General features: G+C 63.4%; 1 protein-coding gene across 1 annotated transcript in view; it reads right to left on the bottom strand.

Moving 5' to 3' along the window:
• The window catches only part of PARVB (parvin beta), a 70,008-nt gene extending 53,932 nt beyond the window's left edge, over nucleotides 1–16,076 (bottom strand). Inside the window, exon 1 of the mRNA XM_028532520.2 lies at nucleotides 15,780–16,076. Coding sequence (XP_028388321.1) covers nucleotides 15,780–15,894 — 115 coding nt within the window. The 5' untranslated portion in view covers nucleotides 15,895–16,076. The remainder of the gene's footprint in view (nucleotides 1–15,779) is intronic.
• Between the last annotated feature and the right edge of the window lie 5,687 nt (nucleotides 16,077–21,763).

The following is a 21,763-nucleotide window of genomic DNA, read 5'->3' as shown; positions in this document are numbered from 1 at the left end:
GCCTGTGCCCCAACTGGGAATCAAACCAGAGACCCTTTAGTTCACAGGCCAGCGCTCAATCCGCTGAGCCACACCAGCCAGGGCTCTTTGCATTTATTTTTTAAATTGTGGTTAAGTACACACAGCATAAAATTTACCCCTTTAACCATTTTCAAGTGTGCCCCCGGGGTTGTAGGTGCATCCACATCGCTGTGCGACCCTCCCCACCACACCTCCATCCTCCCAAACGGAAAGTCTGTCCCCACTAAAAACACGGACCACCCCCCATGCACCTAATGACCGCTGGTGACCGCCGTCTACTTCCTGTCTCTGCGAATTTGACTGGACCTCGGAGAAATGGAGTCTCCAGCACCCGTCCTCCGGTGACCGGCTTGTTTCACGGGCCCGACGCCCACACAGCACGGCCCACCCCCGGCGTGCGAGAGCACCTGTCCGGCTTCCTTCCTCTGCCCGGCCGGGCTACATGCCACCGCGGGGAGAGACCGCATGTGCGTCCATCACCTGTGCTGGACACTCGGGGGTTGCCGCCTGTTGGCTACGGCCAATCACGTTGCTGGGTCACAGTGTGTTTTTTGGTGACCGCGTTCCCAAGGAGGACAGAGCTCAGACGCACACTGGGTGCCTTCTGGCCCCTCATGAACCCCCACGCCCCACACACGGCAACCACAGACCCCTCAGCGGCACGCCGGGTCGGACCCTCCCTCAGGGGCTCACCGTGAAAGGCACGGGCAGCAACAATGGCACCACGTCTGCAGACTTCTCCACGGTGAGCAGAGATCACGACGCAGTTTTTTATTATTTTCAAGGGGGGGGGCCCGAGGACCAGGAAGAAGGCAGGGGTGCAGGTGTTGCCCCCGCATCGTCGGGTGGGGGGAGGACCGTGGGGGGTCGGGCCCCCGTGTCTGCAGATCCGTCCGGCAGCCGTGCCCATGGAGCCCCCACCACGTGTGGCACTCACACTGTGAGGCCTCCGTGCCGCGCTCCAGTTCAGTTACCTCACCTGGACTGTGACCTTCGACCTTCGACCTGCGACCTGCAACACTCACAGCCTCCCCAGCTGGACACCACTGAGGCTATGGGCGCGGCGAAGGCCAGGTGGGGCCGTTGCCCGTGTCCTGTCACGATGGGGGTGACCTACCCCAAACCCCGAGTCTGAGAACACAAGACACTCCTTCTCCCGTGTGTCGGGGAGGCCAGGAGTCTGAGACTGGGGTGCCGGCGGGGCCGTGCTCCCCCTGACGGCTCCAGGGGACGGTCCTTCCTGCCTCTGCCTGGTGTCGCCTGATGGCGGCTGCGGTCCCCAGCGTTCCTTGACTGACGGGCACCTCGCCTCAATCTCGGCCTCTCCCCCTTCCACAGGCCCCAGGCACTTGGATTTGCACCCCCGTCCCCCCACTCCAGGATGGCCTCAGCTTCACTGCTATCACGATCCCTTCCATGAAGACGCCCCTTCCCAATAAGGACGCACTCAGAGCTTCCACGGGTCCGGACTTGAATGCCTCTTTTTTATGGGTGGGGGACACCTTCACTCTGCGTGGGTTCCTCTCTCGGGCCTCCTCGGACCGAGGCACCCAATTAACGTAAGCAACGTGCACCCTGGCGTGTGCTTGGCTCATTCATCACGGGCAGTGCCAAGCACAGAAGGGCCCCTCCCATGGACAGTCCCACGGACAGGGGGTGAGGAAGCCCAGTCCCGGAGCAGCCTGGCTTGCCTGGCAGCCTCGCCGCCCCCACTCCGGGTGCACCGAGACCTGGAACCACCCACCTGGCACAGCCTGCGGGCCTCCTGGCGGCCAGCGCCCAGGGACAGAGTCACAGGCTATTCAGGGCAGCGGCAGCTGAGCCAGCAGGCCGTCCCTTCCAGCAGGAGTGGGCAGGCCCCGCTGCAGCCGGGCACTGGGGCGCCAGGGAGGAGCCTGGGCCAGCCAGACTCAGGCCCGCTCTTGGGGCCCGAGACATTGACAGGGAAACTCACAGGGCTCTGAGGTCACGATGGGGATGGGGAGGGTCTTCGAGAGGCAGAGGGTCCCCGCCAGGGACGGACAGAGGCCGGGTCTGCTCGGGCACTGAAGCCCACTCGCTCGGGGTCTGGACGGCTGACCCCGGGGTTCTCGGGTCCACCTTCAACAGGAACGAAGCGCCGGCGGCCGTGTGGGCTCCGCCTGGACCCCCCGAGGCTCCTGCCGCCCCTGGAGTGTCTGTCTCGCGATGCACTCGGAAATCGTGCTTCAAATTGGATCGTTCTGACGCGGAGGGAAACAAAAACGGATCGATGGCCCTCAGCCGCCGGGGAAACCTAATCGACCTGGGGGGGCCGCCCGGGCTCCGCCGCACGTGCACGCGGCAGACGCTCTCCCAGCAGTTAGAGCGTGCGCAGCGACACCCGGGTTCAATCAGACGGCGCTCACCGGGGAATGAGCCCTGCAGTCTGGTCCGGCGCCCGTGGCGGCGAGCGCAGGGCGGAGGGAGCCGCGGTCCCGTCTTTGCTGGTGTCATCCGTCCGTGTGACACTGACATCGTGGAGCTTGCGGAAGTCTGGGGGGGGGGGCACATCGCCGCCGAGGAGCCCCCTCTGTAACGGAGGCGGCTTCTTGTCCGCTCTCAGGGCCTCACCTTCCTCCTCCGCAGAACGAGACTCCATTTCCAGTTCATTTCTCGTAGGAGGCAGTGGCCAAGCCCAGAGCGAAGCCCGGAGCTGTGCAGACGGCTCCCCCAGAAAGGCGTCTGGTCTGGGACGCCTCGGTGTCACAGTCACCCAGCCCTCAGACGGCTCGCTGGCCGCCCCGGCGACAAGACTCGGCAGTGGGCTAAGGGCGCAGGTGCGGCCAGACTCGGTCAGTCCGTCTTCCCGGGCCGACTCGGTGGAGGGGGCGGACGGCGGTGGGGGCCCGCCCTGTGAAGCCGTGGAGGTGGGTGGGAGCCATACACGCAGGGCCGAGTCGCAGCAGCGCCAGGCCCCTGGGTCCGCTCACGGCCAGCTCCGTCTGTCCTTTCTAAGGCTGGCTGCCTCAGCCAGGCCGTTTCTTCTGGAACGAGGCAAGCTGGGTCCCCGTCACTGGTAATCCGACTGGGCCTCTCTGCCCACGGCCAAGACTTCCCTCCGCACAGAGGTGAGGGGTGTCTGGGAAGGCTACCGCAGGGCTCCAGGCCCCGGCATTGGCCGTGGTTTCATTAGGGTGGGGGGAGGGGAATGTCGTTTACTTGTCTCTCCCAGGAATGGGGTGTGCACGCATCTCAGGGTGGAGAGGGCCCCGAGTGTCCACCGGGAGACGGACACAGGGGGCCAGGGCCACGCTCTGCCCTAAACAGGGACCCCCGGCACTGGACGCTCCCCCGGCCCAAATGACCGGCTCTGCCTGCCCCACGATGGTGCGGCTGAGCTGGGTCGTCGGCCTGCTCGGCAGGCCTCCTCTTTAGAACGAAACACACCTCCAACGAGGACCTCGTTTAACCCTGGAAACCGCGGAGGTCAGGCTGCAGGTCCCACCGTCCCGGAAGAGGGCCCTCGGCCTCCGGGCCCCCAGCCACACCCCCCACGCAGTCCCGAACCACTGGTCACAGTGCGTCGGTGCCGCCCCCACGGTCTGGCCGGCCGGCCGGTGTGCGGGCCCCTCCAGGGTCGGCACGCCACTCAGCAGGCCGCCTTTGCCCCTCCTTTCGCTGGGTGTGTCCGGGGGCTGCGTAGAGAGATAATGTGTGGCCAAGGCAGCCGGCCCCCAGTGGCTTAACAATCGGCAACTGCACCGTCCTCTGTGCCCGGAACCCTGCCTCTATCTGACTCGCCAGGGGGCCATCTGACAGCCGACTTCGTCCACCTCCGGGTGGGGCCGTGAGCTCACCCACTCCTGCAGTCGGCCCCGCCCCCACCAGCCACGACCAGCCGGAGGCTCGACCTCCCCTCTGGTTGTCACGGACTTCCAACCCCGAGGGTGCGACCCGGGGGAGGAAAATGGCAAAGACCAGGCGAGGGGGCGATGGAGGAGAGGCCCACAGTGCAGGGAGATGGCGCTGCCCGGGCAGTTCCTCCTCCAACAGCACCCGAAGGCGTCGGCCGCCCAGCAACAGGTCTGAGCTGCACGCCAGGACCCAGAAAGCACGGCGAAGGGAGGTGAGAGAAGAGAGACACAGTGTCCGTGGATTGAAAGACTTCGTGTGGCTAAAAGGACAAGACTCCCAAAGCTACCTTCAGGGTCAATGCCATCTCAACCCAAATCCCGACAGCGACTTTTACAGAAGCAGGAAGACGTGCCCCGAATTCACGTGACTCTCAAAGGACCCCGAATCAGCAGACCCCCCACCCCCCACCCGGGGCAGCACCTGCCGCCAGACAACCTTTGGAAAGAGGAGGAGGACTTGACAATCCCAGGAGGGCCCCCACCCCCATCCTGGCCCCTGGGGGTAAAGACCCTCCTTGGAAACACTCGAGGGCACTGGTTTGCAGCTGGAGGGACACCCCGCCAGGCTCCGGGCTGCACCCTCGGCGGCACGTTCTTTTTTAGTCTCTTGATTGAGACAGAATCACAATCCACACCGTCAGCCCTTTCAAAATGTGCGGCTCAGTGAGTTTCCGTATATTCACAGCTTGCGCAACCATCACCATCAATTTAAGGACATTTTCATCACCCCCAAAAGAAAGCCCATACCCCTTAGCAGTCACTCCCCGGCCCGCCTCCCCCCAGCTCCTGGCAACCACAGATCAACTTCCTGGGGACTGGCCTGCTCTGGGCATTTCACATCCGGGGAATCCCAGAACGTGTAGCCTTTTGTGTCTGGCTTCTCCCACCGCAGTGTTTTCAAGGCTGATGCGCGCCTGGCCCGTATTAGTACTCTGTTTCCTTTTCGCGCCAGACAATACTCCATTGTCTGGACAGCCACATTGTATTTACCCATTCAGCCGCTGGTGCGCATTCGGGCTGTTTCCACTTTGTGGCAATTACGGATAATGAGCAGAGCGCCGGCTCGAATCTTGAACAAACACAAACCTCCGTCAGTGACGGCGCTCAGGTTCCCATCCAGCCGGCTAAGTGTTTACGAAAAGGACATGCTTTGTCCCCCGAGTCACCGCCTGCACCCGACGGGGAGGAGCAGCGGGAAGGCGGGGCTCTGGGGAAGGACAACGAAACGCTAGTTGCAGACACGCGACCCTGCAACACGGCCCGAGGGAAAGGGCGTGAGGCGAAGCCCAGCTGCACTCAGTCACACCGAGAGTCCATGTGCTGCTCCAACAAAACGTCAAATCATTAAAATCCCATTACACTAATAATATGTTTTCTAGATAGACTTCCCGAAAACACTTCCCGTCGTGAAGCGCGGGCGCTCCTGGAAGCAGCCGTGCGGGGCGTCCCAAGGTGAAGGGCGCAGCTCTCGGGGCACCGCGCCGTCCCAGCTCTGCAAAAGCTCGCGGTCTGGGCCGACCGGGCGACAGGCAGGAATGACAACTGACTGACTTCAGGGAGGGGCCCGTGCGGCTCCGGCCACGCACCAGCAGCCCAGCCCCGGGCCTCCCCTGCTCACTCTCCCGTCTGATGGGTCAGGTGGGGGTGGCAGCGGTGGTAACAATGGGGACAAGAACAGAGGCCAACACCGATGGGCGGCTCATTACCTGCCGGGCCCCGGCATTGCCCTGGACGCGGTGCTGTAACTAAATGTTGGAACAAACAGGAGCGGGGCGTGAAGCGGACACCGGTACGCCCGCAGCCTGAGGGTCCCGCTGGCTTCTTCTGTTCGTTTCATAAGCACCCACCCAGCCCCCCCCAGTCCCTCCAGCAACCCGTCTGCACCCCTGTCCAATATCGCTGCCGCCATAAAAACCACCACACACTTAGTGGCTTAAAAAAAACCCCACAAATTTATTATCTCAGAGTTCTGGGAGTCCAAGGTCCCAAATGGGCTTCCTGGGCTAAAATCAGCGGGGCCGAAGTCCCTTCCCAAAGGCGTGGGGAGGCCTCTCTTGTAGCCCCGGAAGGCGGAGGCCCCTTCCCTGGGCCGGCACGCCCACATCGCTCCCCCTGCTCCACCGACACCCCTTTCTCTTACTGCCACACTCCTGCCCCCCCCCCCCCCCGAAGACCCTCGAGTCCACTGGGACAACCCAGGGCAACCTCTCCACCTGCAGACCCTTCCCTGAACCACAGCCACAAGGGCCCTCTCGCCGTGGGAGGGGACGGGCTCACACCGTTGGCTGGTCCGGGGAAGTGGGCCTGCTGGGGGTGGGGCATCATTTGGCCTACCCCACCCCATCTTGTTTTTTATACTTTTCCAAGTACGTTGCCGGAGGGCACATCTCTGCCCCGTAGGGACCACACTGGATGGAGTTCATGTGTGTGCTTGCACTTCTTCCTGTTTTTATCTCTTCCGAGTAAACGTGCACGCAGTGAAATGGGCGTGTTCGGTGCCCACGCGGTGAGTTGGGACAAATGCGTGTGCCTGTGTCTCTCAAAGCCGCATCAGGACAGAGGATATTTTCATAACGGAAAATCCCCTGCGGCTCCCCGGGGAAGGCCCCGCCCCGGCCGGGAGGGAGGCAGCCGCGGGAGATGACTGGGTCCACAGCGCTTCCTGCAAACGGCGCCGCACCGCGTGCGCCTCGGGGGTCGCGCTGCCCCTGCCGGGCGCGGGGGGCGTGGCAGTCGCCCTGTTTTCATTGTTTTAGCGCTTCGTCCGTCTTCTCGCCCCGCCTTCTGCCCGTGAACGTCCCCCGTCCGTTTCCCCTTCTCCTGTTGGCGGGACGCCCGGCCGATTACGCGTTTCAGCCCTGTAATGTCGTGACTGAGGCTGCTGCGACCCTCCTGCACGGTCCTCTTAGGGACACGGGGCTCCACCTCCCTGGGTACGCGCCTCAGATCGAAACTGCTGGGTCACAGCTTTGCAAGAAACCACCGAACTGACCCCCTAGGGGGCTACCGCATGGAGACCCCCGCGCCCCGCCGGCGAGAGAGGCCCGGCGGCTCCACGTGCTCGCGGAGGCGGATTCGGCGGACCCGCTGGGCGCGGAGAGCGCCCCCTCTGGTCCTAACTTGCGGCTCATCTCCCGGTGACTAATGACGCGGATGTCTCATCCGGACGCGCGTTGGCCAAGATTCCTGCATCTTCTTCACTGGAGTGTCCATTCAAACCTTTTCTCTCTCCTCCCCTGGGCCGTGTGCCTCTGCACAATGGGGCTGCTGGAGTGCTCTACAAACCCTGGACACCAGTCTTCTCTCAGACGTGTGTTTGGGGAACGGGGGGGGGGGGGGGGGGGACGGGACGGTGGCTTATAATGAGAAACACACGGACTTGGCCTTTGGCCAGGTTCCTGGCTCAGAGCCCCTGAAGCCCCAGGCACTGCCTAAGTGAGAGAGCGGCCAAGGTGTCTTTTGTTATATTAATGAGGGGAGACCCTAGGTGACCTCGGGGAGGGGCTGGTTGTCAGGGGAACCGACTCTGTGATCCGAGAGTTGGTACTTGAAGTCCCACCAGGAACCTGTGGGTGTTGCTGAGGATGGACCCCATCACCCATGGCCAATGATTTAATCGATTGTGCCCGGGTAATGAAACCCGAAAAGGGGAGGTTCAGAGAGCTTCCCGGTTGGCAACCAGGGGGAAGGGCTGGAGAAAGGGGCCGCCCGCCCCCTGCCCGGCCCCGCCCCCCACCCGGCCCTGTGCACCTCCTCCACCTGGCTGTTAGCGAGCCCTGTCCTTTTTATAATAAACGTGATCTAATGAGTAAAATGTTTCTCTGAGTTCTGTGAGCTGCTCTAGCAAATTAATCAAACCCCGCGGGGAATCCCTCATTTAAGAACAGTCAGTCACAAGCCCCTGAACTCGGGGCTGGCACCTGCAGGGGGTGGCAGGCTTGTGGGACCGAGCCCTTCGCCCCTGGAATCTGGTGCGGTCCCCGGGCAGAGAGTGTGAGAACCGAGTGGAATGGCAGGGTCCCGGGTGGGAGTCGGAAAACTGCTGGGTGGGGGAAACCCCCGTTGCTGTGGCAGCCGGGGATCGGAAGTGGCGCTGGCGCCAGGGTCGTGCGCCCAGCGTGAACCACAGCACGTCACTTAACAGCTCACTTGGCCCTCCCCCGCCCCCAGGACCCTACCAGTTAGGCCCTCTTCTTCGCAGAACAGGACGCTGAGGCGCAGGGCGGGGAAGCGCCTTCCCCAAGGTCAAGGCCCCAGAGGGCAGCAGGGCCAGTTGGGCCCCAGGATGGCTCAGTGGCTGCACCCTCACGGTCGGCCTCTTGCTCCCTCAGCAGACACACAAACTCCACCCCGAGTGACCCCGTACAACCACACACCAGGCCTGGGGGCCGGGCGAGCGGGCCCCCGGGCACCGAGCCAATGACCTCTGCAGGGGCGCCCAGGACTCGTACAGCCCGTGGGCCGGGGGGGGGGCCTGCTCCACCCTGCCGAGGGCCACTCGGGAGCCCACAGGCAGGCAGGGGACAGCGGAGCCAGGCAGAGGGACCGCAGGGGCCAATGGGAGGGGCCCTTTGGTGGGAGGCGCCCTCCAAACCCTCTTTAACGTTTTAATGACGTAATTTTGGAGAGGAGCTTCGACCCACGTGAAAGCATGAAAACCCATAGCTTCAAAACAACGGGCGTCAGCCATGAACACGGCCTTCCCGGGACACCACTCTCCCGCCCCTCTCTGGCCGACCAGCAGGGAAAGGTTTGAAGACCAAGCCAAGAACCATCACGTCAGACGCCTGCTCAGTCCCAGCACCCCTCCCCCAGCCCGACACAGCCTCAGAATCCCTCTGAACACGGAGGCGGGCAGCCGTCTACTTGGAGCTGCATCTGCTCTCGGGTGGAAACCGCCCTGCCCCCACCTCTAACCGGCTCCCAGGTCTGGCTCTGCGGCCATGCCCTCGCTGGCCCACGCTATCAGAAGCTAACACTCGCTGGGCACCTGCTCAGCAGCGGGCAAGGCTCCGACTCCTCCCTCGAATCTCCTCCTCACATCACCTAAGGGTCCCGGGGAGATGGAGTGGCAGCCCCCGGAGCAAGGGTGGGCGCTGAGACCTGTGCACCCCCCAGCGAGCAGCCCCCCTCCCAGCAGGCACAGGCTGCCCTTCTGGGAACCGGCGAGGCCCCCTGGGCTTGGGCACGCAGAGCAGGGGTGCCCCCCACGCACTCCCCCAGCTCACAGAGAAGGAAGTGAGGCTGCAAAGCCTCCCAGCTCAGAGCGTACCCTACAGCCCCAACCAGGTCTCCACGGCCCGGACCCTCCGCGTAGGTCCCAGACCAAGGGACTCCGTGGCTGCCCCAAGCCAATCATGTGTCTCCTCTGATGCGGGGAGCCCCAAAGACCGGACGACACCAGGACCAGAAATTGGGGCTCTCACCTGGGCGAGCGGCACTAAGAAGGGCCTCAAGGACACGAACGCCCCTAAAACTCGAGTCGATGGCGTTCCTGGTCTCCATTCTCTTGCCTCACAGCAGTCACCACCGACAAGCAGGTCAGTGCCAGGGGCCAGCGTGTCTGGGACACGCCCTGAGCGTGTACCGGCGTCTTTCGGCCCCTGGGTGACCAGCTAAGCCGAACACACGCGTCAGGAAGGAAAGCAGTTTCACTGGGAACCTGGAAAGTTTCCGAGAGCGGAGAGAACGTGCTTTCGCAGCAGCCTGGGTCTCCGAGCGACGGGGCCGCGCGTTTGAAAACAAGAGACCAGCCAGGGGAGGAAGGTGCCTGCCCTCTGCCCACCCTCGCGGTGGGGGGGGCGTCCATCACACGGGCCCCCCCGACTACCCCCAGCAGGTGCTCAACCACTCCCGTCTCATAAACACCCCTTCATTATTCTGACGACTGGACAGGGCGGGCCACGGCGGGCGACCTGGGGTGTGCGATACATATTCATTCCGCCGAGCGGAGACGGGATTTCAAAGCAGAGCTCCTCTGACGAGGGGGGTTGCCAAGGCGACCTGCCTCTGTGGGACCCAGGTGCAGCCGGGAGGCCAGGAGAGCCGTGGAGAGGGAGTGAGGCTGCCCGCCCGGGCCCAGGGGGGCGAGGCCGCAAAGCTGCCACCCCGGCCCGGCTTGGTTTCCGCTCCCCACGGGGGGCCGGGTTTCCAGGTTTTCACTGGCCGCCAAACACAGCCCAGCATGGCACAGGCGGCCTCCCTGCCTCTCTCTGCCCGCCTCCCCCCAACATGGTGTCCCCCTCCCCCAATGACGGTGGGACAAACAAGGAGAAACGGCGGGCTGGAAGATTACAATCAGAATAATCGAAGGAAGCCTGACCGAGCCCCACCATGCCCTCCCCCCTCGAAAGCCACTTCCTCTCGGCCGGAGAGAGGAAACGGGACGGCGAATTCCACCCAGCTCTCTCCGGAGCCCGCCACACCACGCGGGCGCCGGCCGGAGCCGCCCCGCGGGCAGAGGCAGCGCCGCTCAAAGAAGAGGCATTCGGTTTGGAGAAAAGAGCGTGGAATTGTGTTCCTCTTTGGTGGGAGGGTCCACAAAGACCCTCATGGGCCCACGGGGGCCAAACAGGACTGATCCTAGCTTGTCTTCCCATAGAACATTCTAGAGTCCACCGTGGACACGGCCCTCCCCTCCCTACCAGCCGCTCTCTTTCCCTTCGCAGAGGCCAGGGGTCCGAGCACCCTTACCCGTGGCTCTCCTGTCAGGGCCTGTCCATGGCCAGCCCCACCACGCGGGTGCCTGGGAACGTGCAGCATTCCCGGAGTCCGCCCTCCCCGGGCCGACCACACTTCCTCTCCGTGTCTCTGGCCACAGGGAAGGGAGCTGCTACTCCCGTTTTATTTCCAAAGGTGGGTGGAGAAGCTGTTAGTATCTGCTCCTGAACAGAAGGTGGAGATCACTTCCAGGTCACTGCTGTCCCGAAGCTCTCTGTGCGAGGCGTCCTGACCCGGCACAACTCCCCTCCCCCCATCCCCCGCCCCCACCCCAGGGTGCTTCGGCTCTGTGCCAGGGAGCTGGCGACAGGGTCCTGGAGACCGCGCACCTCGTCCCATTTGTTTCCAGAGCCTGCGTGCCCGAGATGACAGGGACCCTGCAGACCGCTCCGGCTCGCCAGTGGCTGACCACAGCTGACCACAGCTGACCACAGCCCACACGCCACACCATGGCCCAGCCACTACAAACCGCCCGCGTGTCCCCAAAAGGGACGAGCTGGGACCTTCTCCAGGGCCGCTGGTGGGGAGCCCCATGTTGCCCCACTGGGTAATTCCTAGCCTTCCGCTACCGCAGCCTCCAGCCGGGACCCAGAACCCCAGGTCCAGGCGGTGTGTCCCCCGCCACCCTCCATGGCTCCCCATCACCACACCGACCTGCCCCCCGCACCGGGCTTCTGAGGACAGGCCAGGTCACCGCCTGTCCTCAGCTCCCAGCCCACCAGGTGAGCACCAGCTAAAGACTCTTATCCGTCTCCGAGGCCCTCCGAGCTCCTGGGCCCCCCCGCCCACCCTGGGACAGAGAACGAGGCGGGCCATGTGGGTTCTCTCCTTCAAGATGCTGAGCTGACAGCGCAGACGCTGGGGACGGGCTGGGCTCCCAGCAGGGCACGGGGTCCTGACCCCCAGACTCTGGCATGGAGGGCCCTGCAGCACTGCCCCGGCACTGGGGGCTGGTCCACCTGCCCTGGGAGCCTTCGCTGGAAACACCCCAGCGAACGAAGACCAGGGATCACCCCCTGAGCCTCACCCTTTGGCGTCTGATTGACTCGGGGTTGGAAAACTCAGTGTTGTGTGCGTGTGGGCGGCCAGTGCGCTGCAGGGCGCTTCCCAGCACCCTGGCCTCCAGGCACTGGAGCCAGGGTCACCCCGACCCCCAGCTGTGACACCGCCACTGTCCCCGGGGCAGAATCGCCCCCAGCTGGCTTACACTATCGAGGAGGAGCGGCTGCTGAGTCAGGCTGTGCTTCCAACTACAAAACGAGGGGTCACTCCCACCTTGTGGGCCTGACTTACGAACTTATCACAGGGCAGGGAGTCAGCGGGCTGCTGTCCCTCGACAAAGACCGGGCGGTCCGAAGGGAGCCCGCGGGATGAACAGACAGCGGTTTAGGATGAGGAGGCATCTCTCCCGGAGTCACTTAAAGTCACAAAAGGAGCGACACTTCCCACCTTCGGCCCGAGGCCGTGGTCACCGAGCGATGTCGCCAGGCCTGGTTTCAGGAGGCCCGGTCAACACCCTGCTCATTTATGAACTCTCTCCGCCTCCAGTGCGTGGGAGACGGCCAGGGTCGGCGACCCAGAGGAGAAGCCACAGCCCGGGAGCGTGCGCCCACGGGGGACCCACGGGTGAAGGAGGGGCATCCGACACACACCAGGAACCGTCACGACTCAGCAGCGACACATCAGACAACGCAATCACGACGCAGGCCGGGGACCTGCACAGTCGTGACACCGGCCTGCTCGCAGACGGCACGGACCACCCCCCGAAAGGACACGCGAGTCACGCAAACCTAAACAGCTCTGAAATGTACATTTACCCCCCCCAAAACTAGGCAATTAGGGATGTGAATCCCCTTAATTCCCCCCCACACACACAGAAAAGGAGGGACAGAGCCCCCGGGTGGCTCTGGCGGCCTTGGCTGGGAGCAGGCCTGCGCTGGTCACAGGTGTGGGCGGGGCCGGGGGCTGGTGGCGGACACCTGCGTGGAGCGGACTCCACCCGGCCCCTTTCCTCCAGGACTTCACGGGCCGCTGAGCTGGCGGCCTCACCCCCCTGGAGGATTCTACCCGTCTGCTGGGGCACCCCTGGGGCGCCCCTTGCCCAGCCCCTGGCCAGATGGACCCAGGGGAGCTCCCATCTGCGGTCACGAGGGGGCCCTCCCTCGGGGAACCCCTCCCCGCACCTGCTTGGCTTGCCCCCCTGAAACCAACGCAGCTATTAATACGTTGCTCCTGAAAGTCCCCAGAGCCTTCTACTACGGGGAGCTCTGCGCTTTTTTTTTTTGTTTTAGTGCTCCTTGCCACTTTTCCCGACGCCCGGGTTAGTCACCGTTCCATTTCCTGCCCCGGGGCCACCACATGATGCGATGTGGGGCCCTCCCTGGAACGTGGGCCTTAATCACCCCGGGCAGCGGTCCACAGACACTTCCAGCGCCGCCGGTTCCTCGACCTTTCCTGAAGGGGCCACCCTGGGGGAGGGCAGGTGGTCCTCGGGCCCGTGCCCAGGCGCCCTGTCAAAACCTCGAGCTCCGCCGCCAGCCTGGGTGGGGTCACGCGCCCCGGGCTCCTGCACCTCTAACCTCTGGGCAGGGCTGCCCCCGCTCCCTGAGAAGGGCCTCCCCCACTGCCCACGCGCCTGAACTCAATGTCAACTTTCTAACAAAGGAGGAAACGAAACCCTCAGTGCAGCTGGCGGCGCCTGGCAAGCCCCAAACCCCCTCTTCCTAACCCTTGGGTGGCAGGCAGAGTACTGTCACCCCCAGGGCCCCCAAAGTCAGGGCCGGGACCACCTCGGGCGCCCCGTGAATGGCAGGGAGGGCAAGTGGCCAGGGCGACGGGCCTGCAGGGACCCTGGCAGCCCCCAGCCATTCAGGGCCCCAACACCTGTCTTCACACCTGGCCCCCGCCGAGGACCCCGCCCTCTCCCTCCCCCACGGCCCAGATGGAGGCCTCTAGGCCCTTCCAAGTCCAGCCCCCCCCCCCCGCCGCCCCCAAGTGCTGCGTCGGAGCCCAACTATAGTCCTCAGCCTCGGGTTTCTGTGGGGCCCCTACGGGTGCTGGGCGCCCCACCTGGAGAGCCGAGGCAGGGGATCTGGCAGCCTCCCTCGCCGGGGTGCGTGTGGCGCCTTCTGCTGGGCTCGCGTGGATGCTGCTCCTCCCGGTGCATGGGGCTCCGGGGTGCAGGTGCAGAGGGGTGAAACCAGGGTGGCCCCCAGCCCCCCCCCCAGCACACACTGCTGGTCACCTCAAAGCAAGGACAAGCAGAGCTTCGCCCTGGGACTCGGGGCAGGCCCACGACCTCAGGCACTCGCTCCTCGTGTTCCAAGAGCATCCAGAACATTCTGCTCGCTCGCTGTTCCGTGAAAGATGTCTTTCTAGCTCCTGCTGGTCTCACCCCAACATCGCCTGTGCTGAGGCCTTCCCCGGGCACTCTGCTTTTGTCTGGTTACCTTCTCTTTAAGACTTTATTTATTTTCAGAGAGAGCGGGGAGGGAAAGAGAGAAACATCAGTGTGCAAAAGACACATCAGTTGGTTGTCTCTCGCACACACCCCCCGCTGGGGACCTGGCAGGCAACCCAGGCACATGGCCTGACTGGGAATCGAACCAGCAAACTTCCGGTTCGCAGGCCGGCACTCAGTCCACTGCGCCACACCAGCGAGGGCTGGTTATCGTTTCTTCATGGAACCCGTATCCGTGCGCGGGGTCTGTTTAGTACAGCTGGCTCCCCGCTCCAGGGGAGCCGCGCCTGGTCTAGCTTCCCTCCCTGGGGTCCCCCCGCGGAAGGCGCTGGACAGGGAGCGTCATTTACGTCTGGGATTGCGCTGGCGCACAAACGGGAATTGAAACGATGTCAGGGAAGGCGAGGATGCGGGTGGGAGAGGCGGCAGGAATGACGAGGAGTCCGGGACCCGCCTTCGTCCTGTCCTCAGGAGGCGTGGCTCCATAGAGACTCACCGGAGCCTCTGGCCCTTCAACGTGACGCCGGAGGGCAGGGGACGGAGGGCGGGGGGGGCAGCCAATTTGCTCCAGAGGGCCGGCTAAACGGGACAAGGCCCCGCCCTTCAGGAACCCGGCCCTCCAACTTGTTCAAGGCGTCCCAGGGGAGAGGCCCAGGACAGAGGTGCCTGGGGACTGCCTAGGAGGCAAGTCCGGCTCCTGGGTCTAGGCGGAAGGAAATCCCTCTGCCCACCCCCAACTCTGGGGGCTTGCCGTCCCCACACCCCGCCCCAGGCCAGCTTCTCGCCCCCCTCCACCGCCCCATCCCCCACCCCCACCGCCGGAAAATTCAAGAACACAGCCCTGGGAGAGGCCCCGGGGACAGCAGTGTGTTTAAAGCACGCACACAAGGCACCAGGGGTGACGCCCCTCGCGACTCTGAAAAACGTGCAAGGGAAGGCAGATAGTTTTCTAGAATTATTTCCACGGGCACACGAAGTGCAACCAAGGGCAGGCAGGGGTGGAGGGCTCTGGGGTCCCGGAGAGCAGGACCCCGCGGCCTCTGGCCCCGCCTCCCCCCCCCCCATCCCAATGCGCTCCACACATACCACCGTGCAGGGCAGGGCCGCGGGCGCACCCGCCCCAAGGACACCACAGGCCGGCCCGCCGGGCCCGGCCCGCATAAGGGTCCAGTGAATGCTCGTGGGACGGGGGTCACGGCGCAGGAGCTGTAGCAGCCGAGCGGCAGGCGAACGGCGCTCAATAAATGGCGACTCCAGCCGGCTGGGGCGCGGGGCTGGGCGCGCGCGTGCCCGAGCTCGCCAGACGTGGGCTCCCAGTCCTGCCCGCAGCAGGAGCTGGCGCGGCGTTTCAATGACGCAGGAGCCCGGGAGGGGCTCGGCGAGCCGCCGCGGGAGGGGGCAGCCCGGCTCCCGGCGGGTTCAAGTGGTGTTTAAAGGTCTCGGAGAGGAAGAAGGAGCAAGGGTCAAAGCCTGTCCCAAAGGTCGCGGCTGCGCGCCCCGCTGGACGCGACTCGGGGCCGCGTGCGCGGGGTTGTCTAGTCCCGGCGGGGATCGCGGAGGCGCGCGCGGGGACGGGAGGTCCCGGCGGGGATCGGGGCACGCGCGGGGACGCCTAGTCCCAGCGGAACTGGGCGGCGAGCGCGGGGACGCGTGGTCTTGGCGGGGCGCAGGCGCAGCTGGAGGCCCGCGGCGGACACACTCACCCTCCCTGGACTTCTTCTTCCTCGCCAGCGTGCCGCCCAGCTTGCCCAGGAACGACTCCTCCTTCTTCATCCTCGGGGGCCTCAGGGGGGACGAGCGCAGCAACACCGAGGACATGGGCCGCGGAGGCACCAGCGGCAGGGCGGGAGCGCAGCGCTGGGGGAGCTGCTCAGTAGCTGCCCGGCCGCTGCCCGCTCTCCCCGGGGAGTGGCCGGAGGGCGCGGCCCCAGCGCCAGCCCCCGCCCCGCCCCGGTCCTGCAGCGCCCGCTGCTAGAGGTCTGCCTGGAGCCGGCGGTGTGGTCACCGCCCGCAGCCCACGAGCTCTTCCCACACCGCGCTCTCACTCTGGAGCGGTGACGGGGCGGGGCAGCTCCGAAGGCCGCGACCGGGGCAGACCCCCGGGGCTCGCCCGCGTCCTTTTGTTGGGCTGATGCTGCCGGGGCTCGGGACTCGGGTGGGCGGAGGGGGCGGCGGCGGCCATGGCGTGGCCCACGTGCATCAAGTCCCTAAACCAACAGGCGCTTCGCTCGCTCAGCTTCTGCCCAGAACCGGACCCGGGGTTGCAGGAACCCCCGGGGACTGTCCCCGTCCTAGGGGAGCAGGGGATTTTTTCCTGGGGAAATGGCGTCCTGTAGCCACAGGAAACAGCTGAGCCGTGCCCCGGAGCCCGAGTTCGGCCGGAGGGGGGACAGTGTGGGGGCGCCAGGAAGGGGAGCGTGGAGACCAGCGCCAGCGAGGCTGGCCTGGGAAATACTGGAAGCTGGGGAAGGGGATTGGGTGTGCGCTGACGCGATCCCATCTGTGTCTGAGGCTAACTCCCGGCTGTGTCGCCAGCGAGCGCTGGAGGAAAGGCCAGGGCTGGCAGACCGGGTCCCAGGCCCACAGGGACTTAGGAGACAAGTGCAACAGGTGGGAGCCCCAGACTGGGAGGAGTGGGCCCAGGGTGACGGGTGGGGTCGGCCCCCCACAGACGGGGCTGTCAGAGGAGGTCCGACCTCCAAGGGCGGGAGAGCCTGCGTGTCTGTGTCCGCCCCTGCCGGTGGGGCTGTTCCCTGTCCCTGCACGTTGGTACCTCACAGCAAACCTTGCTCCTTCAGCTCCCAGCAGCAAACTTGGACCGCAGCCACCCAGACGCCAGGCCCCGCCCTTCCGCTGCGGGTGCCTGGGCCACAGGGACAGAGCCTGGCCCTCCGGGGGGTTGTGCCCCAGGAGAACGAGGCCCCAGTGACACCGGGTGCAAGAGTCATACGGTTAGGGACCCCTCGGGGTGGAGGGGGAGCTGCAGGAAGAGGGGGGTACACAGGGGCAAGGAGGCTGGTCGGGAAGGGGCATCTGACGGGGTCAAGGTGAAGAACCTCTTGTCCGCCCGCAGTAAAGGAAGAGAGGACTCGGCTCACAGGAGAGAAGGGAGAACAGGACCCTCGTCCCTGGGGCTGTGACGGACAGGGCAGGGACAGCACGCTTCCCGGTGCGGACTGGCAGAGGGCAGGGAGGGGAGCCAGAGCTTGACCCCGAGGCCCTGGGAGCATGTGAGCGGGCCTGAGTGCCTCGGAGGGCGAGGGAAGCAAAGCCCCAGCCGGGGCCGGACTCGGCAGCCGCTGCAGTGGGCCAGGCCCGAGCCACCCGGGCTGAGCACAGAGGCCGCAGTGAGGGGCGGGGACAGGTGAGAATGGCCTTGAGGGGCTGCAGACCGCAGCGTTCGGACCTTCATCGGATGCCAGGGTTTGGGACAGGGAAAGGTCAGAGGTCTCTGAGGCTTCCCATGACCCAATCTGGGGTGTCTCGAACCAAGCTGGGGAGGACCCAAAGGTGGTGAATTGGCTACTGAGATCCCGATGGGGTCCAGGCAGAGTTGGGGCCGGACTTGCACTGTGCGTGCGGGAGGGACGGTGCCAGCTGGGAGGGGGGTCTACTCTAGAGATACGCACAGACAAGGTGTTACATCTCGGGGGGGCCAACCGGTGACCCGCTGGCCACACCTGGCCCAGGATGGCTGTGAATGCAGCCCAATACAGGACCATAAATTTACCTAATACATTATGAGACTTTTTTGTGACTCCGTGTCGCAATGTATCTAATGTGTGGCCCAGGACAACTCCTCTTCCAGAGTGGCCCAGAGACGCGGAAAGTTTGGATATCCCCCGGCAGTGTTTTGAGTGGTCCATCGGCACCCCGCCCACCCTGGGCGCACACCCAGACCCCACGCAGAGGCTGGGACCGAGAGGGAGGGAGCCAGAGAGTAGCCCTGGGAGGGAAAACGGAGATGCCCCGCTGCTGGGCCCCAGGGACCAGGAGGCCGAGGAGGCGTCCGGTGCACGGCAAGGCTCCGGGAGTCACTGGTCAAAGGTCCCGTCGGTGTGTCCAGCTTCCCGGTTTCCGCACAGAAGTTAGAGCTGCTCGTTTGAACGCTGCAAGGCGGGCGGAATCCTCCCTTCCACCCCTGGCGGGACCCCGTGGGAGAACTTCTCTGGAAGTCGACGCCCGCCCCCTGGCAGGGGTCCGCCTACTTCCAGCGGGCTGCTCGCCAGGGACGGGGGATTCTTAGTTGAAAGAGGAACTGACCTGGGCCTCGCGTGGTAGTAGAGTTCCTGGAATTTTGTAGACATACGTCTTTGTATAAAAAGCATACTCATATTGTAAATGCAAGTGTGGTGCTTGTTACTAAGAAATTCACGCAAAGCTGCTCCTTCTGGGACAGCGGTGTGGCGCCTGCCTCCCCCCACACCCCCGCCCCAGTGTGGGCCCTCCCGCCTCCCCCCACCCTCGCCCCAGTGCGGGCCCACCTCTGCAGCCCACCACTGACTGCCCCGCTCCCACTCCTCCATCTGCCCTGCACCTCCTGGGCTGGAGGACAGGATGATTTCTTCTTGTCAAATGCAGCTGGGAAGACTTTTAAAAATATATACATTGTGTTAGTTGTAACGGATTTGTTTTCTCTCCTGTGTGCTGCAGAGGAGAGGCAAGAATGGATTGGTTTGTGTGTGTGTGTTTTTTTCAGGGTTAGAGGAAGGAGTAACAAATGATCTAACCCCACAGACTTCCCCTCCTTCCTGGCCGGGCCCCTGGGGAGTTTACGCAGGCATTCTCCAGCATTCTCCAGCATTCTCCAGCATTCTCGCTGGGGCTGTCATCGAACAAAACGGCTTTCCGAACTGCTTTTCAGAGCAGTGAACACATATTCACTTGAAGTTTGGAAAGTGTTGGTTTTCAATAAAAAATTTTAAAAAAGAATTTGCCCTGGCTGGTGTGGCTCAGTGGGTTGGGTGTTGTCGCACAAGGGGAAGGGTTGCGGGTTAGGTTCCCAGTCAGGGCACGTGCCTGGGTTTTGGGCCAGGTCCCCAGTAGGGGGCGTGCGTGAGGCAACCAAGAGATGTTTTTCTCCCTGTCTTGCTCCGTCCCTTCCCCTCCCTCCGAAAATTAATAAAATCTTTTTTAAAAATAGAAATTTAGCCCTAGCTGGCGTAGCTCAGTGGATTGAGCTCAGGCTGTGAACCAAAGTGCCTCAGGTTCGATTCCCAGTCAGGGCACATGCCTGGGTTGCAGGCCACGGCCCCCAGCAACCGCACATTGATGTCTCTCTCTCTCTCTCTCTCTCCCTCCCTCTCTCTCTCTCTCTCTCTCTCTCTGTCTCTCCCTCCCTTCCCTCTCTAAAAAATGGATAAATAAAATCTTTAAAAAATAAAAATTTTAAAAAAGAATTTTTAACAAGAAGCAGAGAGAGGACCTTAGTCCTCATCAACTGTCTTCCGTAGCTTAGCCTGCTACTCGCATCTCTCCCGCCATACCCTACGTTTGGAGCACGATTATAAAAATCAGATTATGTGCAGCGGCCCCTCTTAAAGAAAACCAGTCGCTCTGCTTTTGAACCGTGGCTCTCAGACAGGCCACTGTCTTTGAAGCTTAGTTAAGGGCGAGGAACCAACACCCCAGGAGCGCGTGCAGGCCCTGCACTGTGTGACCTCGGTCTGCCCCGGGAGCGGACAGGCCTGGGCAGTGCGAGGGTGTGATTCGCCCACACACGTCCCCGGAGGCAAACCAAACACACCGCCCTAAAAGTCACGAGCCAGGAGAACGGACGGACGGACCGGTATGGCCCTACAGTGGGACACGACGGAGCCGTCCAAGGGAACAGGAGCACAGCCCCAGCCCATGTGGCTCGGGCTCAGTGGGGTTGGGTGTTGTCTGCAAACTGAAAGGTCGCCGGTTCGATTCCGGTCAGGGTACATGCCTGGGTTGCAGGTTCAGTCCCCAGCTGGGGTGCAGACAGAAGGCAACCAGTTGATGTTTCTCGCTCCCATTAATGTTTCTTTCCCTCTCTTTCTCCCTCCCTTCCCATCTCTCTAAAATCAAAGAGTGGAAATAAATTAAAAAAGGAACAAGAGCACAAACTCAAAGCCATGGTGAGCAAAAGAAACTAGACACCAGAGTCCACGCTGAGTGAATCCCCTTATTCGAAGTTCAAGTACAGGCAGCCCCTTTTCCACCTTGCGAGTGGTCGCCCTTGGGGGCAGGGGCAGCTCCGGGTGAGGCGGACGTGCTGGGTCTTGGTCGCCGTGGCGGGTACTCAGGTGTACGCCTGGGTGCACGTCCCGGCCACGGGCACCGAGGGGTGGGGCACTGCACTGCCTGTCGGCTGAGCCTCCGAAGTCCTGGGTGGGGGCGGAGGAAGTAAGCAGACGACACGGCTCAGCAGGGTGAGGTGAGGTCTCCACCTGACCGGCTCTCCTTCCGGACCAGCGCGCCCCTGAAAATTCCACAGCGGCTCGCTAGGCGCTTCGAGAGCCTCGCACCAGCGGCGCGCTTCCCCTCACTTCCCTTTCTTACAGCGAAAGAGAAGGGATACCTTTCAGAAACCTAAAAAGAGCCGTTGGCTCTTTGGGAGAGGGGCGGGAGCTCCACTGAGGACGAGCCGAGGCTGTGGGTCGGGTCGGGTGCTGCCCAGTTTCAAACCCCCTAGTGGAGGGTCGGGGAAGTGCGAGGAGAAACGAGGGGAACGGGGCGCTGAGTCAGCCATGGAGCCGGTGCCCCGTTGCCCCAGGCGACGCTTCCGAGGAGCCTCTGGGGCAGCGCTGGAGGCGGGCTGTAACTGGAACACCCGGCGTGGCCCTGTGCACGGGGCTCTTTCACCAGTGTGCTGACGCGCCGTGATCTGGCCAGAGGTAACCTGTGGTTTGCGCTGTACCCGCTGGGAGCCTGACGAGATGACCCAACTTGCCTGGAATGTTACAGCTGTGCGGGTAACGCTCTGTGCCCGAGCCGGCCAAACACGAATCACCGACCGCCGCCGCGTTCCACAGCCAGTCGCTCAAGCGACTTTGGAAACATCAGCAGGCTCCGCGACCGGGGAAGTTGGATTTGCATTTACTAGCAACTCCTCTGAGTTCTGTTTTCGCAGAGTAGGCAAATTGCACCACATACGCCCTTGGTTCCCATAAAGATTTTCGTAGATGAGGAATGAATGAGAAGTTGGCGCTGGGTTCTTGATTCCTAGTCTACTAGGGAGAATGGGTAAAGCCCCTAAAAGATTATGCATTCAGAGAGCAAATCACTTAGAAACAAAAACAAAAACCAGTGCATCTTATACAGGTGAAAGAATAAAGGCAGGCCTATTAGACGTTCACACTTTAGTCTGAATTCCTTTCACCATTCATTTGCCATATGTGTATCACCTGCCTGCAAAAATAAAAGGCTTGGCTTTCCTCCTCCCACCGAACTTGGGAGCAGCAGGGAAGGAGAGCTGTGCTTTGGGTGCAGGGGGGACGATGAAGGGTGGGGCACTTTGGGACAGAGACCTGGCTGCAGGCTGCTGGGGGTGGAGCAGGACACTGGCCACCCCAGCACCAGGAGAGCATCGCTAGGCCACAGTGGTCCAGGGCAGGGGTCTGCAAGGAGCCAGACGGTGAATACTTCCGATGCTACGAGCCGAACAGCCCGTCCCAACTGCTGAGCTTGGCTGCTGGAGCCAGACAGCGGCCACGGACAAGAC

The sequence above is a fragment of the Phyllostomus discolor genome, chromosome 2 (assembly GCF_004126475.2).
Source record: "Phyllostomus discolor isolate MPI-MPIP mPhyDis1 chromosome 2, mPhyDis1.pri.v3, whole genome shotgun sequence".
Lineage (NCBI taxonomy): Eukaryota > Metazoa > Chordata > Mammalia > Chiroptera > Phyllostomidae > Phyllostomus > Phyllostomus discolor.
This window is presented reverse-complemented; position numbering and strand designations above follow the sequence as displayed.